The following is a 19,215-nucleotide window of genomic DNA, read 5'->3' on the forward strand; positions in this document are numbered from 1 at the left end:
TCTGAAAAATCAGCTATTGAAAACCCTATGATGCACAGTTCTACTCCTACCCACATGGAGTTGCTATAAGTCAGAGTCCTTTTGATGGCAACTGGTAAAAATTAGTGGTGAGGGTTAAACATGATATAGGTTAAGTCTGGCATTTGCTCAGCTGTTCATAATAGAGGGTGTTATGACTACTATTGCTGTATGTGATGTCGTTCTTTTCTCCCTCAAGATCTCTAGCTGGACAAGTCCTTTAATTGTTCTGATGACAAATTTCCATCTTTAAATTGGGAAGATACAATGGTTTTCTCTTAGAGCAGGGGTTGGCAAACTGCAGCCCCAGGGCAAATCTCGTCTGCCACCTGTTTTTATAAATAAACTTTTATTGGAACGCAGCCATGTCCATTTGTTTACATGTTGTCTGTGGTCAATTTTGTACTATAGTGGCAGAGTTGAGTGGCTGTGACAGAGTCTGTGTGCCTGTATTGTTGAAAATATTTAATATTGGCCCTTTACGGAAAAAGTTTGCTGACCCCTGTCTTAGAGGGTGGTGACAGTTGGAGGTACCTACCTACGTAAGCATCCATACATAAATACACAGTTACATACCTCAAGGACAGTGCCTGGCACAGGGCAGAGCCCAAGAAATCTGGAATTCCTCTTCTAAACTTCATCCTGCTCAAGAATACGTAGGATCATATCTGAAAAATGCAGAAGCAGACACATTTATATTTTTATTGAATTCTGTTCCTCTCTCATTTTCAAAAGAAGAAGAGCTCATGTGTGAAAAAAAAAAAAAAGAAAAATTCTGATTGGCACTATCAACTTTATTTATGCTTTAATGTATCCTAAAGTATGTATCCTGCACTATTTTTTTACTTCCCTTACAGATGCTGAAATGCTGTACATTACCAAACCCAAATGGATTTTCAAAATCCAATTTCCTTGCTACAGTTTCCCATTTCTCTGCTGACTTTTTATGTTTGACTCAACTCGGAGCATCTGGGGCCCTTGTCACATTTTGACCTGAACCTGCCCAGGGAAATAGCTTCTCTTTTTGGGTGCAGAGCGGCAGTACAGGCTCATTGGCCTGTGGCTGCACTGCCCCGTCCTTCCCCCACTATGTGAGTCTTCCTGAAACCATGGCGACCCCATGTGTGTCAGAGTAGAACTGTGCTCTACGGGGTTTTCAGTGGCTGCTTTTTTGGAAGTAGATCAGCAGGACTTTCTTCCAAGGCACCTCCAGGTAGAGTCAAACCTCCGTCCTTTCTGTTGGCAGCCGAAGACATTAACCGTTTGTACCAACCACCAAGGGACACTCAAGGACATATGGGGGTTGCCAGGAGTTGGAATTGACTCAACGGCAATTGCTGTGGTCACTAAACCACAACATGACATCTGGAGGGTGAGTCCAGTTCCTGGGATGGGGACATGAGGGTAAGGTATTCTGCCCCCGCCCCCCCCCAAAAATGATTGTGGTGATGTTGACATTAGTTAAACGAGGTCATCTGCTCTTCACACCTGAAGGAGGTGAGCATCCAAGGGAGGGCATTTTGGGAATCTCTCCAACAGTAAGTCTCCACCAAGTACCTTGCCACAAACCCATGCAGTGATGGCCTGGAGCCTTTTCAGTCAGCTCTTATGGCCCATGGAAATGGCACCAAAGACAGACGTAATTTTCAAAAGAGCAAGAGTTGCTGAAATGAGACTCGGGATCATGGGTTTGAATATTTCATGCTGTGCATCCAGAGGAAGGTGGACTTTCTTCTCCTCCCTGGTGCCCCTGGAGACTCCCTGGCCACAGCACCATAGCCCATTCTTGGGCTGGTGGTGTGGTTCTGCATCTCTGTGCCTCCTGACAGTTCCTAGTTCTTTCTGAATATCTGGAACCCTTGAGGCAACTGGGAGGTTCTTTGGTGTCCATCTTGTCCAGTCCCTTGTCTTGGGCATCAGAAGATGAAGGCTCAGAAATGGGGAAGGGGTGTGAGCTGGAAGGGCTGGATTCAGCTGTGATGTCAAGTTGCTGAGAGGGTATACAGTTTTGAACTCACAGCCGGTCTATTTTTCAATATATTGGTTGAGAGGAAGAACATTTAGGGAAGATGGCTTAAAAATGCTTACTAAATAACTTATCTCAGGGTCAAGCCAGACCAACAGGTAGCCAGGAATATAGACTGTATCTTATTGGGCCCCAGTGGTTTGCTTTTCCAGAACTGTATGTTTGGGTAATGCTATCAAATTCTTTTGAGAATGTTTATGAAAAATAGTCTTATGAAATTGGTCATCCGCCCCTTGTGTGGATGTTGTTTCTGATATTGTCCGTTATGGCATATGGAGTCTCTTTTACAAGTATGTCTGCAGAGAAGTTCTTCTCTGATCTTAGCACTGGGAATGGTTGTGATTTTCCTGAGCAATTTAGTATTTATTGTATGAACAGAATGTCCAGTACCTGCCCAGTGTTTCCTTTTTCTATTGGCCATAGGAAGCTCAGAGTCAAGGCGGACATGTAGGAAATTGCCTACTCTCTCCTGGAAGCCCTGGTGGCATAGTGGTTAAGAGCTATGGCTGTTAACCAAAAGGTCATCAGTTTGAATCTACCAGGTGCTCTTTAGAAACCCTATAGGGCAGTTCTACTCTGTCCTGTGGGGTCGCTATGAGTCAGAATTGACTTGACAGCAATGGGTTTGGTTTTTGTTTACTCTCTTTATGCTTTTTTTCTCTTCCTGTCCTCAATTTGATTTTTGCCATGGTGTTGTATTTACTGCTTCTGTGTTAACGAGCAGCTGTAGCTGGACCAGAGTTGATAAGGGATAGACTGGTGACCAGTTAACGATCCTTGAATGCGGTCTATATCTTTGTACATGCAAAGCATACCACCACCTCCCCCAGTTGTCTTTAAGTCAGTTCTGACTCATGGCGATCCCATATCTGTCAGAGTGAAAGTGTGTTCCATAGAGTTTTCAGTGGCTGATTTTTAGAAGCAGATCACCAGAGGTACTCCCTGGTGGATTCGAACCTTCAACTTTCAGTGAACAGCTGAGCGAGTTAACTGATTGCTCTGCCCAGGAACTCTTAGACAAAACACCCAGTAAAAAACAAACAAATCCATTGCCATCGAGTCGATTTCGACTCATAGCGACCCTATATGACAGGGTAGAACTGTCCCCATAGGGTTTCCAAGGCTATAATCTTTATGGAAGCCGACTGCCACAACTTTCTCCTGCATGGATATACTTAAATGATCACTTAGCCATATTTCCCACCGTGCTGGGAGCCCAGGAACCCTGTGGAAACGTCATGAACCGTGTTTATGGTTGGGGTATCACGTGATAAAGTACAGAACCAGGGCCTGTTTCAAGAAACTCTTTTGTAGGGAGGGACACCGTGGTCACCATAAAGGATGACAAATTCTGGCAGAGTGGGATGGAAGCAACAACTGGGCTTGACTGTCCTGAAGAAACAGTGACTCCAGGTCATGAGTGTGAGGGGAAGAGAGGGCTGTGGCCTGAAAATAAAAACCGCATCATGGGGACCCTGGTCTGGGGTGGGGGGGGTACCCCAGGCTGAAAGAGCAGATTATTAGAAGGGAAGGGCATTTGCCACTGGCTGCAGACTGAGGTGACCACCAGAGATCAGCAGGTGGAGGCAACGAGGTGCTTGTTACGGACTGTACCTGTGGATATAAGCCTGTTTGGAAACAGAATTTTCTTTGTTATGCTAATGAGGCCATATCAGTGTGGGTGTGTTCTAAACCCAATTACTTTTCAGTTATAAGGAATGGCACAGACACAGAGACAAGCAAGGACAAACAGGTAGGGACTGGGAAGATAAAGCCATTTAAAGTTTGCCAAGGAACCGAAAAACGGTGGAGCTACAGAAGCTGAGACAAGGATCTCCCCGCACAGGCCACAGAGGAAAGCCTTCCCCTACAGCCAGTGCCCTGAATTCAGACTTCCAGCCTCCTAAACTGTTGAAAAAATAACTTTCACTTCTTTAAAACCACCCACTTGTGGTATTTCTGTTACAGTAGAACTAAGAAACTAAGCCAGGGCTCCAGAGCGTGGCCGTGAAGGGGGAATGGATCCCTGGGTCTCAGAGGGGCTGTTAGCACTCTGGGGTTGTAGCTGAGTGGCCACCCATTGGGCAGAGGTGAGGGATGGGCAACTACTCCAGCGTCCTAGAGGCAAATCGTTCTGTGACCTTGCCTGCGGTCTATAAACTGGGATGCCCAGGGGGTAACTGTGAGCCCTCCTAAATCTTGTCTACAAGAAGACAGAGAATAAGTTTAATTATACCATTAACCAAAATTAATGATTTATTCTTTAACCTTCAGCATATCTCCAAGAAAATGTTTTTTTTCTTTTTTTTTTTTGCATTGCCTCTCAAATATATGTTTATGTGATTATTCCCTTCTACTCTGCAAACTTTGTGAGGGTAAGAACCGTACCTATTGATTCTGTACCCCGATGCAGAATTTGTAAAAATGAAGACTTTCGTTAACTGATTCTAGAATAAGCAAAGGAATGGATTGAGATGAGCAAAGATCCTCCACCTTGGAGGCCTTTATCCATCTTCTCTGCTAACATTACCTTATGGTGAAGTGAAAGGCTTTGTCCTTGGTTTTGGAAAATAGGATTCTCTGGTCTATTAGAAAGAGCATGAGCTCTGTGGCTAGGTTGCCATGGATTTAACCTTGGCTTTTACATTTTCCATTTGCGTGACCTGAGCAGGTCACTTACCCGTTATATTTAAAGTAGGGGCAAAATCTATGTCACAAAGTTGTGAGACTGAATGAAATAGCATATGCAGTGAGTGCTTAGTATACTTGGCAGAGTCCCCGGGTGGTGCAAATGGTTAGCGTGCTCAGCTGCTAACTGAAAGTTTGGTGGTTTGAGTCTACCCAGAGGTACCTTGGAAGAAAGTCCTAGTGATCTGAAAAATCAGCCATTGAAAACCCTGTGGCGTACAGTTCTCCTCTGACACCCATGGGTGTCTCCATGAGTTGGAGTCAACTCAGTGGCAACTGGTTTTTGGTTTGGTAATGCCTAGCATATGTAGTCAGTCTTGAGAGAGCACACCTCTTATGTCAGTGACAGTGTGCAAGACTCTGCCCTGGCAATAACTGAACTCTGAGATCTCAGTGGCACAAGGCAATAAAAGTATATATTTTGCTTCTGAAAAATTGAATGTTGATATACTGGTTGGTCAACTCTCTGGGTGACTTCCCTCCAGTGAGTGTCTCAGGATTTAGACTCCTTTTCTTTCTCTGATGTACCATCTCCAATCATCTTCAACAGCTTTGAAGGTCCTCACAGCAGGGGAACGTGACAATCGCATGTAAGAGATTATTTTTATGGGCTAATGGTAGATATCACTTTATTCCACCTTGCCAGGTTTTGACAAATGGTCCTTTCTAGATGCAAGATGGGCTGGAAACACAGTATTCTTGTGTGTGCAAGAGAAAAGAAAAAGCCAGTTTATAATACACAGGGTTGTCTTCACTGCACTTTCCTCCTCCCATTTTCCTCTCTAGCCCTGGAGGCTAATCAGTTCAGGATTCTCATTCAGCTTTTCCTAGGAGTACTTGAGATGTTGCAGGCACTCCTCACTGATCAATTCTAGCACATCAGGATTAGTTATCAATGGCATTGACCTGATTCATTTGTCTCCCATAGGCTGGGCTCCAACAAGGCGATAGAACTGTGGGGAAAGGAGATTGGTTTTCTTGGAACCAGCTGGAACTACTGCTGCTACTGTTTTTGTTTTAAATGGACTGTGTTGTGTTTTCATATCTGGGCCACTCACTTTGCTCTTCTGATCAGAGAAGGTTTATAGGAGAAATGAGTTTTGGAAGATCATTTGATTTGTCAAGCAGGCAATGCAGGGAGGGAGCTTTCTAGGTAGAAGCAGCAAGTGTGAGACTTGAAAGAGCCGGTCAGTTCAGGGGCCTGCTATGGGCTCACCATTGCTAGAGGGTACTTCGGTCTGTGTCAGGCATCCCATTACCATTTATTAGTTCATTCCTTGAACAAATTTTTATTAAGCCCCTACTACGTGCAAGAACAAATATTCAAGCCTCTAGTTGCAATATTGAAGGATTCTATGGGCAAAATATTGAACAACGCAGGAAGTATCAGAAGAAGACGGAAGGAATACGCAGAGTCGCTGTATCAAAAAGAACTGGTTGATATTCACCTATTTCAAGAGGTAGCATATGATCAAGAACCAATCGTATTCAAGGAAAAAGACCGAACCGTACCAAAAGTATTGGTGAAAAACAAGGCTCCAGGCATTGACGGAATACCAATTGAGATGTTTTAACAAATGAGTGCAATGCTGAAAGTGCTCTCTCGTCTATGTCAAAAAATTTGGAAGATAGCTACCCGGCCAACTGACCGGAAGAGATCCATATTTGTGCCCATCCCAAAGAAAGGTGATCCAACAGAATGTGGAAATTATCTAACAATATCATTACTGTCACATACAAGTAAAATTTTGCTGAAGATAATTCAAAAGTGGTTGCAACAGTACATGGATAGGGAACTGCCAGAAATTCAAGCTGGATTCAGAAGAGGTTGTGGGAAGAGGAATATCATTGCTGATGTCTGTTGGATCTTGGTTGAAAGCAGAAAATACCAGAAAGATGTTTACCCATGTTTTATTGATTACAAAAAGGCATGTGATTGTGTGGAACATAACAAATAATGGATAACACCTTGAAGGATGGAAATTCCAAAACACTTAATTATGCTCGTGAGGAACCTGTACATAGACTAAGAGGCAGTCGTTTGAACAGAAGAAGATACTGCATGCTATAAAATCAAGAAAGGTGTGCGTCGGGGCTGTATCCTTCCCGTACACTTATTCAGTCTGTATGCTGAGCAAAAATAATCAGAGAAAGTGGACTATATGAAGAAGAATGTGGCATCAGGATTGGAGGAAGACTTATTAACAACTTGAGATATGCAGATGACACAACCTTGCTTGCTGAAATTGAAGAGGACTTGAAGCACTTACTGACGAAGAGCAAAGACTACATCCTTCACACACCAGGCTGGAAGGCAGGAGGGACAGGAAAGCTGGTAATAGGGAACCCAAGGTTGAGGAGGGAGAGTGTTGACGTGTCGTGGGGTTGTTAACCAATGTAGTAAAACAATACGTGTACTAACTGTTCAGTGAAAAGCTAGTTTGTTCCATAAGCCTTCATCTAAAGTACAATTAAAAAAAAAAAAAAAAAAAAACTTCAAGGAAAAACAAAAATCATCTTCGTTGAGATGTTCAAACTTGTTTGGATATTTTCCCAAACAGAAGCAATAAAAAAAACTTGAATAGGAAAACAAACAAAAACTACAGCCTTCAGTATGGATTATAAACCTCAACATAAAGAAAACAAAAATTCTCACAAGTGGACCAATAAGTAACATCATGATAAATGGAGAAAAGATTGAAGTTGTCGAGGATTTCATTATACTTGGATCCACAACCAATGCCCATGAAATCAGTAGTCAAGAAATCACATGACATATTGCATTGGGCAAATTTGCTGCAAAAGATTACTTTAAGGTGTTAAAAAGCAAAGATGTCACTTTGAGGACTAAGGTGCATCTGATCCAAGCCATTTTCAGTCGCCTCATATACATAAAAAAAAAAAAAAAAATTTTTTTTTTTTTTTACAACTATGTAAATGTTCCTCAGGAACACAATTAAGTGTTCTGGAATTCCCATTCTTTGCAACGTTATCCATAATTTGTTATGATCCACAATGTCGAATGCCTTTGCATAGTCAATAAAACACAGGTAAACATCCTTCTGGTATTCTCTGCTTTCAGCCAGGATCCATCTGACATCAGCAATGATATCCCTGGTTCCACGTCCTCTTCTGAAACCGGCCTGAATTTCTGGCAGTTCCCTGTCAATATACTGCTGCAGCCTCTTTTGAATGATCTTCAGCAAAATTTAGCTTGCGTGTGATATTAATGATATTGTTCTATAATTTCTGCATTCGGTTGGATCACCTTTCTTGGGAATAGGCATAAATATGGATCTCTTCCAATCAGTTGGCCAGGAAGCTGTCTTCCATATTTCTTGGCATAGATGCGTGAGCACCTCCAGCACTGCATCTGTTTGTTGAAACATCTCAGTTGATATTCCATCAATTCCTGGAGCCTTGTTTTTCGCCAATGCCTTCAGTTGGCCAGGAAGCTGTCTTCCATATTTCTTGGCATAGATGTGTGAGCACCTCCAGCGCTGCATCTGTTTGTTGAAACATCTCAATTGATATTCCATCAATTCCTGGAGCCTTGTTTTTCTCCAATGCCTTTAGAGCAGCTTGGGCCTCTTCTTTCAGTACCATCGGTTCCTGATCATATGCTACCTCTTGAAATGGTTGAACATCAACTAATTCTTTTTGGTATAATGACTCTGTATTCCTTCCACCTTCTTTTGATGCTTCCTGTGTCATTTAATATTTTCCCCGTAGAATCCTTCACTATTGCAACTTGAGGCTTGAATTTTTTTTTTCAGTTCTTTCAGCTCGAGAAACACCAAGAGTGTTGTGTTCTTCCCTTTTGGTTTTCCATTTCCAGCTGTTTGCACATGTCATTAAAATACTTTACTTTGTCTTCTCGAGCCGCCCTTTGAAATCTTCAGTTCTTTTACTGCATCAATTCTTCCTTTTGCTTTAGGTGCTCGACGTTCGAGAGCAAGTTTCAGAGTCTCCTCCGACATCCATTTTGGTCTTTTCTTTCTTTCCTTTCTTTTCAATGACTCCTTTCTTCCTGGATGATGTCCTCGATGTCTTTCCACAACTCGTCCGGTCTTAGGTCACCAATGTTCAATGCGTCAAATCTGTTCTTCAGATGGTCTCTAAATTCAGGTGGGATATACTCAAGGCCATATTTTGGCTCTGGTGGACTTGCTCTGATTTTCTTCAGTTTCAGCTTGGACTTGCATATGAGCAATGGATGGTCTGTTCCACAGTCGGCCCCTAGACTTGTTCTGACTGATGATATTGAGCTTTTCCATCATCTGTTTCCACAGATGTAGTCAATTTGATTTCTGTGTGTTCCATCTGGTAAGGTCCATGTGTATAGTTGCCATTTATGTTGGTGAAAGAAGGTATTTGCAATGCAGAAGTCGTAGGTCTGTGCAAAATTCTATCATTTGATCTTCAGCATTGTTTCTGTCACCAAGGCCGTATTTTCCAACTACTGATCCTCCTTCCTTGTTTCCAGTTTTCGCATTCCAATCGCCAGTAATTATGAATGCATCTTGATTGTATGTTTGATCAATTTCAAACTGTAGCAGCTAATAAAAATCTTCTATTTCTTTATCTTTGGCCCTAGTGGTTGGTGTGTATATTTGAATGATAGTAATATTAACTGGTCTTCCTTGGAGGCGTATGGATTTTATCCTATCACTGACAGCATTATACCTCAGGATAGATCTTGAAATGTTCTTGTTGACGATGAATGCAACACCATTCCTCTTCGAGCTGTCATTCCCAGCATAGTACACTATATGATTGTCCGATTCAAAATGGCCAATACCAGTCCATTTCAGTTCACTAATGCCTAGGGTATCGATGTTTATGTGTTCCATTTCATTTTTGATGATTTCCAATTTTCCTAGATTCATAGTTCCTACATTCCAGGTTCCGATTATTCATGGATGTTTGCAGCTTTTTCTTCTCATTTTGAGTCATGCCTCATCAGCAAATGAAGGTCCCGAAAGCAATACTCCATCCACGTCATTAAGGTCGACTCTATTCTACTTTGAGGAGGCAGCTCTTCCCCAGTCATCTTTTGAGTGTCCTCCAGCCTGGGGGGCTCATCTTCCAGCAGTATATCAGACAATATTCCGCTGCTATTCATAAGGTTTTCACTGGCTAATGCTTTTCAGAAGTAGACTGCCTAGTCCTTCTTCCTAGTCTGTCTTAGTCTGGAAGCTCAGCTGAAACCTGTCCTCCATGGGTGACCCTGCTGATATCTCAATACCTGTGACATAGCTTCCGGCATCACAGCAACATGCAAGCCCCCCCAGTAGAACAAACTGACAGACATGTGGAGCAAATAATCCCAGAAGTTGAACTATATGAAGACGAACGGGGCATCAGGATTGGAGGAAGACTCATTAACAACCTGCGTTATGCAGATGATGCAACCTTGCTTGCTGAAAGTGAAGAGGACTTGAAGCACTTACTAATGAAGATCAAAGGCCACAGCCTTCAGTATGGATTGCATGTCAACATAAAGAAAACAAAAATCCTCACAACTGGACCAATGAGCAATGTCACGATAAATGGAGAAAAGATTGAAGTTGTCAAGGATTTCATTTTACTTGGACCCGCAATCAACAGCCACGGAAGCAGCAGTCAAGAAATCAAAAGATGCATTGCATTGGGTAAATCTGCTGCAAAGGACACCTTCAACGTGTTGAAGAGCAAAGATGTTACCTTGAAGACTATGGTGCGCCTGACCCAAGCCATGATATTTTCAATTGCATCATATGCATGTGAAAGCTGGACAATTGAAAGCTGGACAATGAATAAGGAAGACCGGAGAAGAATTGATGCCTTTGAATTGTGGTGTTGGCGAAGAATATTGAATATACCATGGACTGCCAAAAGAATGAATAAATCTGTCTTAGAAGAAGTACAACCAGAATGCTCCTTAGAAGCAAGGATGGCGAGACTGCGTCTTACATACTTTGGACATGTTGTCAGGAGGCATCAGTCTCTGGAGAAGAACATCATGCTTGGCAAAGTACAGGGTCAGCGGAAAAGAGGAAGACCCTCAACGAGGTGGACTGACACAGTGGCTGCAACAATGGGCTCAAGCATAACAATGATTGTAAGGATGGCTCAGGACTGGACAGTGTTTCCGTTCTGTTGTGCATAGGGTTGCTATGGGTCGGAACCGACTCGACGCACCTAACAAGAATAAGAACAACATATATATACGAAAGCTGGACAATGAGTAAGGAAGAACAAAGAAGAATTGATGCATTTGAATTATGGAGTTGGCGAAGAATACTGAATATGTCATGGACTGCCAGAAGAATGAACAAATCTGTCTTGGAAGAAGTACAGTCAGAATGTTCTCTAGAGTGAAGATGGTGAGAACTTTCTCAGATGTACTGTGGGTATGTTATCAGGAGGGATCAGTCCCTGGAGAAGGACTTTATGCTTGGTAAGGTAGAGGGTCAGTAAAGGAGAGGAAGACCCTCGGTGAGATGGGTTGACACAGTAGCTGCAACAATGGGTTCAAACAAAGAAACAGTTATGACAATGGCACAGGACTGTGCAGTGATTTGTTCTGTTTTACATTGGGTTACTATCAGTCCAAACTGACTCGGCGGCACCTAACAAGAAGAAGTGTTCCCAGCCATTCCGAAGCTTAGCTTCTAATGGAAGGTGGTTGATTTTTGGCCTCTCTTCTTGCTTTTCTTGCCTTTCAAAGGTTATTCTTGTCGAGTGTATGTGGAGTGTATCTCCTCCATCTATTCCTAACCTTTCGTCTTGTCTCCTGTGACTTCCTGTCTGTTGACCCTTGTCAGTCCACAATGGTCATTGCTCTTCTTCTTTCGGTTCCCTAGAGCACCACTGACACTTGGCTGTTTTGTGTAGCTGACTTTCTTCGCTGAGCTGAGTGTAGCGGCAGGTCATTACAGCACAGACACCATTTCGAAGTCATGGTCAGAAAAGCTCCCCCAGACCACTCCATTCCTCTCAGCCCCAACTTCTGCCTTCATAGCACATATTAAAGTGTGTGATTATTTATTAGTTCATTTATTGTCATTTGGTTTCACTAAGCAGTGATACCATGTCTGTTTTATGAACTATTGTATACCCTGTCCTGGGGACTGTGTGTGGTCTACATTAAGTGCTCAGTTAAATAACTGTCAAGTTACTGAATGAATAAATGAAAGTAAAAAGATATGACAGTTCCTTCTAAAGCATCACCTACTTCCCATCAGAGGACATTTCTCATTGGACATAACCTTCTGTAGATTTCGGCTTTTCGTTGTGTTTCTTCGGCCTCTCTCTCCCTCTCCTTCTTGTCTACATATAATCCCTCAAAGCAATTTCATACTCTCAACTCAAACCCCACCTTCTACTCCCTGCACCACCAAAATAGATCCTGTCTTCCTTTGCCCAGTCCAAGACTCATTGTGATACTAAAGGCCAAGTTTTCTGGGTTTCTATACTTACCAAGAGAGAAAAGTGGAGAAAGCTTTGACCTCCCAGGTTTTCTGCAGTGGTGTCTGGACTATATTCTGTATCATATTCTTCGACAGGACTTCCACAGGAAATCCCTGGTTTGGGGGTGTAGAGAAGGGGTTTTTGTCCACTACAGCTGGTAGAGACAGTGGTATGATGCTACATGAGACTGTGTGCGCAGGGCTCGCATGGGGGGTTCCTGAATCGGGCTGGGTTTGGATGTGGTTCTGTGGGTGATGGAGAACCAATGGCTGTTTATAGGAGGGGCATGGTAATGTGATGAGATCTGAGAATCAGGGAGACAAGGAAGGACCGGGGTGTGTGTGCTGGGGGTCGGGAAGACCTGTCAGGAGGCTGCTGTAGAATCCTCCTGGTTCTGCCTCCCTGCCTTTGTGTGTCAAACTGGATGCCATGTGGTTTAGATTCATAGGGCTACCATAACAAAGCACTGCAAATTGATCGCTTATAAGAACAAAAATGTATTGTCTCATAGCCCCGGAGGTTATGGGTCCAAAATCAGGATATCGGCTATATTCATTCCTTCTGAGGGTCTAAGGGACAATCTGTTCCATATCTCTCTCCTAGCTTCCGGTGATGGCTGACAATCCTTGTCGTTCCTTGGCTTGTAGATGCGATCTCTGTCATCAAAGGCTTTCTTCCCTTTGTGTCTCTCTGTGTGTCCTGTCTCTTGTATAAGGACACCACTCATACTGGATTAGAACCCACCCAACTCCATTGTGACCTCCTGCTAACTTAACTGATAACATCTTCAAAGACCCTATATCCAAACAAAGCCGTATTCACAGGTGCCAGGAGTTAGGACTTCAGTGTAGCTTTTTGGGGAACACAATTTAATCCATAATACCCCAGAATATCCTCCTTCTACTTGCTGCCCATGCAAATGTTGCTGTCCTTCAAAGCCCTGTTCATATCTTCTCCACGTCTCCTCCCTCCTCCTCCTCCAGGGTAGAGTGGGCTCTGTTTCTCAGGACAGACAGCACTTCTTAGTTGCAGCTCTGACTCTGCCCAAATTCTGTACTCCGCATCTCTCTCAGTGTGTCTCTCTGATTTTCCTGGTGACACTGTAGTCACTCTGGGGGGTCATATAGCTCCATAGTATGAGCTCAGTAAATTCCTGTCAAAATGTGACACAAGTTGTTGCAAAATGGTGGCCCTCTTGAACTTTAAAGTATTGTTAAGTGAAGCAGTTTTAAACATGCCAGTGTTGACTTTATCATGTTGTAGGTACCTGACTGTCTTAATTCTTCACAAACTCGATTTTCACTTCACAAAAAAAATTATTTTCAGGCTGCTTTTAGAGGGAAGGAGGTGGACACTGGGCACTTAAGTCTGTGACAGTGACTTTTCATATGTTATCCTTTTTACCCTCATAGTATTTCTGGAAGATAGAGATTTCTTTTTATGTTACAGGTAAGGAAACTGAGACCCAGACTGGTTATGCATCTGGTCCTGAGCCCACACGGCTTTGTGAAGCTGAGATTTGTGTTTGGCTTTGCTAGACTCCAAAGGTGGTGCTCATTCTGGTGTCTGATGGCATTGCTCTGTTCTACAGGAAGCAATTATACAGGCATGCCCTGGCATTCATTTTTTTCTCCTTAGAAAGAGACGTCATTGTTTACTTTCTCAGGAGGGAAGATTGAAATCAATGTAACTAACCTTATTAACTTTTTAAAATAGGAGGGCTTGTAGATGCCAGCACCTTACCTGAGTGCCAAAGCAAATATAAAAATCCAATTTGCTTGCTTTTTTTTTTTTTTCTTAAATCTTCTACCAAGTTTAAAATCCAAAGCTGTAAATGAAGAGCTGATGCGACAAGGGTGACAAACCACGCCTCAGATATGGGGATGTATTTACACATATCTCTTTTGTCCCCAGGCGGCTGTTCCTTTGATGAGCACTACAGCAACTGTGGTTACAGCGTGGCTCTGGGGACCAATGGGTTCACCTGGGAGCAGATTAACACCTGGGAAAAGCCAATGCTGGACCCCGCGGTACCCACAGGTACGTGACCCACTGTGTCTGGTGTTGTGATGGGGACGGTTGACTTTTATCATAGCTCATGGGGAAGAACTGTCTCACTGTTTGAGCTCTCTGAGAAGGCAATGGATAACGCTGAAGGTAGCGAGTTCTTTATCACCAGAGGTGTTCACACCAAGGCTGGATGAATTCTTAGAGATGCTGTAGAAGTCACACGTCTCCTTGACAGGCTTTCTTTTAGCTTTGTTGAACTTTAGCTACATTGTTGCTAGTTGCCACTGAGTTGATTCCAACTCAGGGTGACCCTGTATGTGTTGAGTAGAACTGCTCCATAGAGTTTTCAAGGCAGTGACCTTTTGGAAACGTATCTCCAGGTCTGTCTTCTGAGGCTCCTCTAGGTGCGTTCAAGCCACCAACCTTTCAGCTAGTAGATGAGTGTTTAAGTGTTGTGCCACCCAGGGACTTTAGCTATATTCCTGGGCCTTATGCTCTGGGAGCCTGATAGTAGTGGGTTTTTAAGGGAAGAAAGAGCTTCTGAAGAACTGAAATCATTCCTTATCTTCCAGGCCACATAGACACAGCTTGTATATATGCAGGGAAACTTCTGGAGTCAGAATGTAAGTCCTTAAAGTTAATGCCCTGAATGCCAAGCATATTCTTTAACAAATGAGCTGAAGTCTTGATGGATGTACGCTCTTGATGGATGCCTGTGTGAGATAGACCTATGAATTATACTTGATATATTCTAGGGAAGGGAAATCCGGGAGAAGTATACTCTTTGTTGTTGTTGTTGTTATGTGCAGTTGAGTTCGTTCCGACTCATAGCCACCCTATACACAACAGAAAGAAACACTGCCTGGTCCTGAGCCATCCTTACAATCATTGTTATGTTTGAGCTCTTTGTTGTAGCCACTGTATCAAACCACCTGGTTGAGGGTCTTCCTCTTTGCTTGTACTCTGCCAAGCATGATGTCCTTCTCCATGGACTGATCTCTCCTGACAACATGTCCAAAGTGTGTAAGACACAGTCTCACCATCCTTGCCTCTAAGGAGCATTCTGGCCGCACTTCTTCCAAGACAGATCTGTTCATTCTTTTGGCAGTCTATGGTATTATTCAATATTCTTCGCCAACACCACAATTCAAAGGTGTCAGCTCTTCTTCAGTCTTCCTTATTCACTGTCCAGCTTTCAAATGCATATGATACAATTGAAAATACCATGGCTTGGGTGAGGCGCACCTTAGTCTTCAAGGCGATACCTTTGCTCTTCAACACTTTGAAGAGGTCCTTTCCAGCAGATTTGCCCAATGCAATGCGTCTTTTGATTTCTTGACTGCTGGTTCCATGGCTGTTGATTGCGGGTCCAAGTAAAATGAAATCCTTGACAACTTCAATCTTTTCTCCATTTATCATGATGTTGCTCATTGGTCCAGTTGTGAGGATTTTTGTTTACTTTATCTTGAGGTGCAATCCCTACTTAAGGCTGTGGTCTTTGATCTTCATTAGTAAGTGCTTCAAGTCCTCTTCACTTTCAGCAAGCAAGGTTGAGTCCTCTGCATAACGCAGGTTGTTAATGAGTCTCCCTCCAATCCTGATGCCCCGTTCTTCTTCATATAGTCCAGCTTCTCGTATTATTTGCTCAGTATACAGATTGAATAGGTATGGTGAAAAAATACAACCCTGATGCACACCTTTCCTGACTTTAAACCAATCAGTATCCCCTTGTTCTGTCCGAACAACCACCTCTTGATCTATGTAAAGGTTCCTCATGAACACAATTAAGTGTTCTGGAATTCCCATCCTTTGCAGTGTTATCCATAATTTGTTATGATCCACAGAGTTGAATGCCTTTGCATAGTCACTAAAACACAGGAAAACATCCTTCTGGTATTCTCTGCTTTCAGCCAGGATCCATCTGACATCAGCAATGATATCCCTGGTTCCACGTCCTCTTCTGAAACCGGCCTGAATTTCTGGCAGTTCCGTGTCAAGATACTGCTGCAGCCTCTTTTGAATGATCTTCAGCAAAATTTAGCTTGCGTGTGATATTAATGATATTGTTCTATAATTTCTGCATTCGGTTGGATCACCTTTCTTGGGAATAGGCATAAATATGGATCTCTTCCAATCAGTTGGCCAGGAAGCTGTCTTCCATATTTCTTGGCATAGACGAGTGAGCACCTCCAGCACTGCATCTGTTTGTTGAAACATCTCAATTGATATTCCATCAATTCCTGGAGCTCTGTTTTTCACCAGTGCCTTCAGAGCAGCTTGGACTTCTTCCTTCAGTACCATCAGTTCCTGATCATATACCACCTCTTGAAACGGTTGAACATCGACTAATTCTTTTTGGTATAATGACTCTGTATTCCTTCCATCTTCTCTTGATGCTTCCTGAGTCATTTAATATTTCCCCCATGGAATCCTTCACTATTGCAACTCGAGGCTTGAATTTTTTGTTCAGTTCTTTCAGCTTGAGAAACGCCGAGCGTGTTCTTCCCTTTTGGTTTTCCATCTCCAGCTCTTGGCACGTGTCAGTATAATACTTTACTTTGTCTTCTCGAGCCACCCTTTGAAATCTTCAGTTCTTTTACTTCATCAATTCTTCCTTTTACTTTAGCTGATCAACATTCCAGAGCATTCTTCAGAGTCTCCTCTGACATCCATTTTACTCGTTTCTTTCTTTCCCGTCTTTTCAATGACCTCTTGCTTTCTTCATGTATGATGTCCTTGATGTCATTCCACAAGTCGTCTGGTCTTCGGTCACCAGTGTTCAATGCGTCAAATCTGTTCTTCAGATGGTCTCTAAATTCAGGTGGGATATACTCAATATCAAAATTTGGCTCTCGTGGACTTGCTCTGATTTTCTTCAGTTTCAGCCTGAACTTGCATATGGTCTGTTCTGCAGTCGGCCCCTGGCCTTGTACTGATTGATGATATTGAGCTTTTTTCCATCGTCTCTTTCCACAGATGTAGTCAGTTTGATTTCTGTGTGTTCCATCTGGTGAGGTCTATGTTTTTAGTCACCATTTATGTTGGTGAAAGAAGGTATTTGCAATGAAGAAGTTGTTGGTCTTGCAAAATTCTATCATTCGTTCTCTGGCATTTTTTCTATCCCCAAGGCCATATTTTCCAACTACTGATCCTTCTTCTTTGTTTCCAACTTTCGCATTACAATCAGCAGTAATTATCAATGCATCTTGATTGCATGTTCGATCAATTTCAGGCTGCAGCAGCTGATAAAAATCTTCTGTTTCTTTACCTTTGGCCCTAGTGGTTGGTGCGTAAATTTGAATAATAGTTGTATTAACTGGCCTTCCTTGGAGGCGTATGTATGTTATCCTATCACTGACAGCTACACCTTGAAACTTCAGGATACACCTTGAAACATTCTTGTTGAAGATGAATGCAACACCATTGCTCTTTGAGTTGTCATTACCAACATAGTAGACTATATGATTGTCCGATTCAAAATGGCCAATACCAGTCCATTTCAGCTCACTAATGCCTAGGATATTGATGGTTATGCGTTCCATTTCATTTTTGATTTCCAATTTTCCTAGATTCATACTTTGTCTATTCCAGGTTCCAATTATTCATGGATGTTTGCAACTTTTTCTTCTCATTTTGAGTCATACCTCATCAGCAAATGAAGGTCCTGAAAGGTTTACTCCATCCATGTCATTAAGGTCGACTCTACTTTGAGGAGGCAGCTCTTCCCCAGTCATCTTTTGAGTGCCTTCCAACCTGGGGGGCTCATCTTCCAGCACTATATCAGACAATGTTGTGCTGCTATTCATAAGGTTTTCACTGGCTAATGCTTTTCAGAAGTAGACTGCCTAGTCCTTCTTCCTAGTCTGTCTTAGTCTGGAAGCTCAGGTGAAACCTGTCCTCCATGGGTGACCCTGCTGGTATCTGAATACCTGTGACATAGCTTCCTGCATCACAGCAACGCACAAGCCCCCACAGTACGACAAACTGACAGACACGTGGGGGGAAGTATACTCTAGTGTGTGCTGTACCTGATGGATAGAGCCTCTGGGTGATGCAAACGGTTAATGTTCTCTTCTACTAACTGAAAAGCTGGAGGTTCGATCTTTCCCAGAGTTGCCTTGAAAAGTAGGCCTGGTGATCTGCTTCTGAAAGATCATAGTCTTGAAGACCTTATGGAGCAGAGGTCTACTCTGCACACCATGAGTTGGAGTTGACTCAATGACAACTAACAACAACAGAGAACATACCTGGTGCATCATTAAGATGGCACAGGACTGGACAACATTTTATTCTATTGTACCTAAGGTTGCCATGATTTGGAGCCGACTCAAGAGCAACTAACAACAACAATACCTGGCAAGATAAAGCCAGGATCAGTGAACCTCTATGATCATTAAGTTCTCCTCTCTAAATAAATAGGATCCTTGGTACAATTGTAAAGACAATTGGTTGTTGCAGAAAGGAGGCCATTCTCCAGTTCCACCCCAACCAAATGCTCCGTCTCACCTATCACGCTGTCTTGGTTTTCCACCAACCCCTCCTGACGGTGTTCCTCAGTCTGCTTTGTCAACTCACTCTGACCATTACATGTTGGAGTCCCTCAGGCTTGTCCTACATTCTTTCCATGTAGATAACTCAGCCACTTCCCTAGCTTCAGTTGTCATCTGTGTGTTGGTTACTCCTGCATTTATATCTCCAGCCCAGACATCTCTTATAAACCCTTGACCTACACAGCCCACTGCCTGCTTCCATCTCATCTCTGCTTCCTTTGGGGAAGGGGTTTTCCAGGATGCTGCAAAGCTGGAGACAAAGAAGATGCTTAGAGATATTCAGGTGAGGATATTTTCAGTGATTTTGAATTTGGCCCCAAAGTAGGAGGCCACCGAATAGCTCTACAACAGTTCCTATTGCCCCATGTCCATGGCCGTTGAGTCAATTCTTACTCATAATGATCTTGCAGGACAGAGTAGAACTGCCCCATAGGGTTTCCAAGGAATGGCTTGTGGATATGAATTTTG

General features: G+C 42.9%; 1 protein-coding gene across 3 annotated transcripts in view; it reads left to right on the top strand.

The window, feature by feature from the left end:
• Positions 1–19,215, top strand: part of PTPRT (protein tyrosine phosphatase receptor type T) — a 1,296,550-nt gene that overhangs the window by 340,736 nt on the left and 936,599 nt on the right. For all 3 annotated transcript variants that reach the window (XM_049868705.1, XM_049868707.1, XM_049868708.1), the window contains exon 2: positions 14,102–14,227. In XM_049868705.1, coding sequence (XP_049724662.1) covers positions 14,102–14,227 — 126 coding nt within the window. The remainder of the gene's footprint in view (positions 1–14,101; positions 14,228–19,215) is intronic.

The sequence above is a fragment of the Elephas maximus genome, chromosome 25, assembly GCF_024166365.1.
Source record: "Elephas maximus indicus isolate mEleMax1 chromosome 25, mEleMax1 primary haplotype, whole genome shotgun sequence".
Classification (NCBI taxonomy): Eukaryota; Metazoa; Chordata; class Mammalia; order Proboscidea; family Elephantidae; genus Elephas; species Elephas maximus.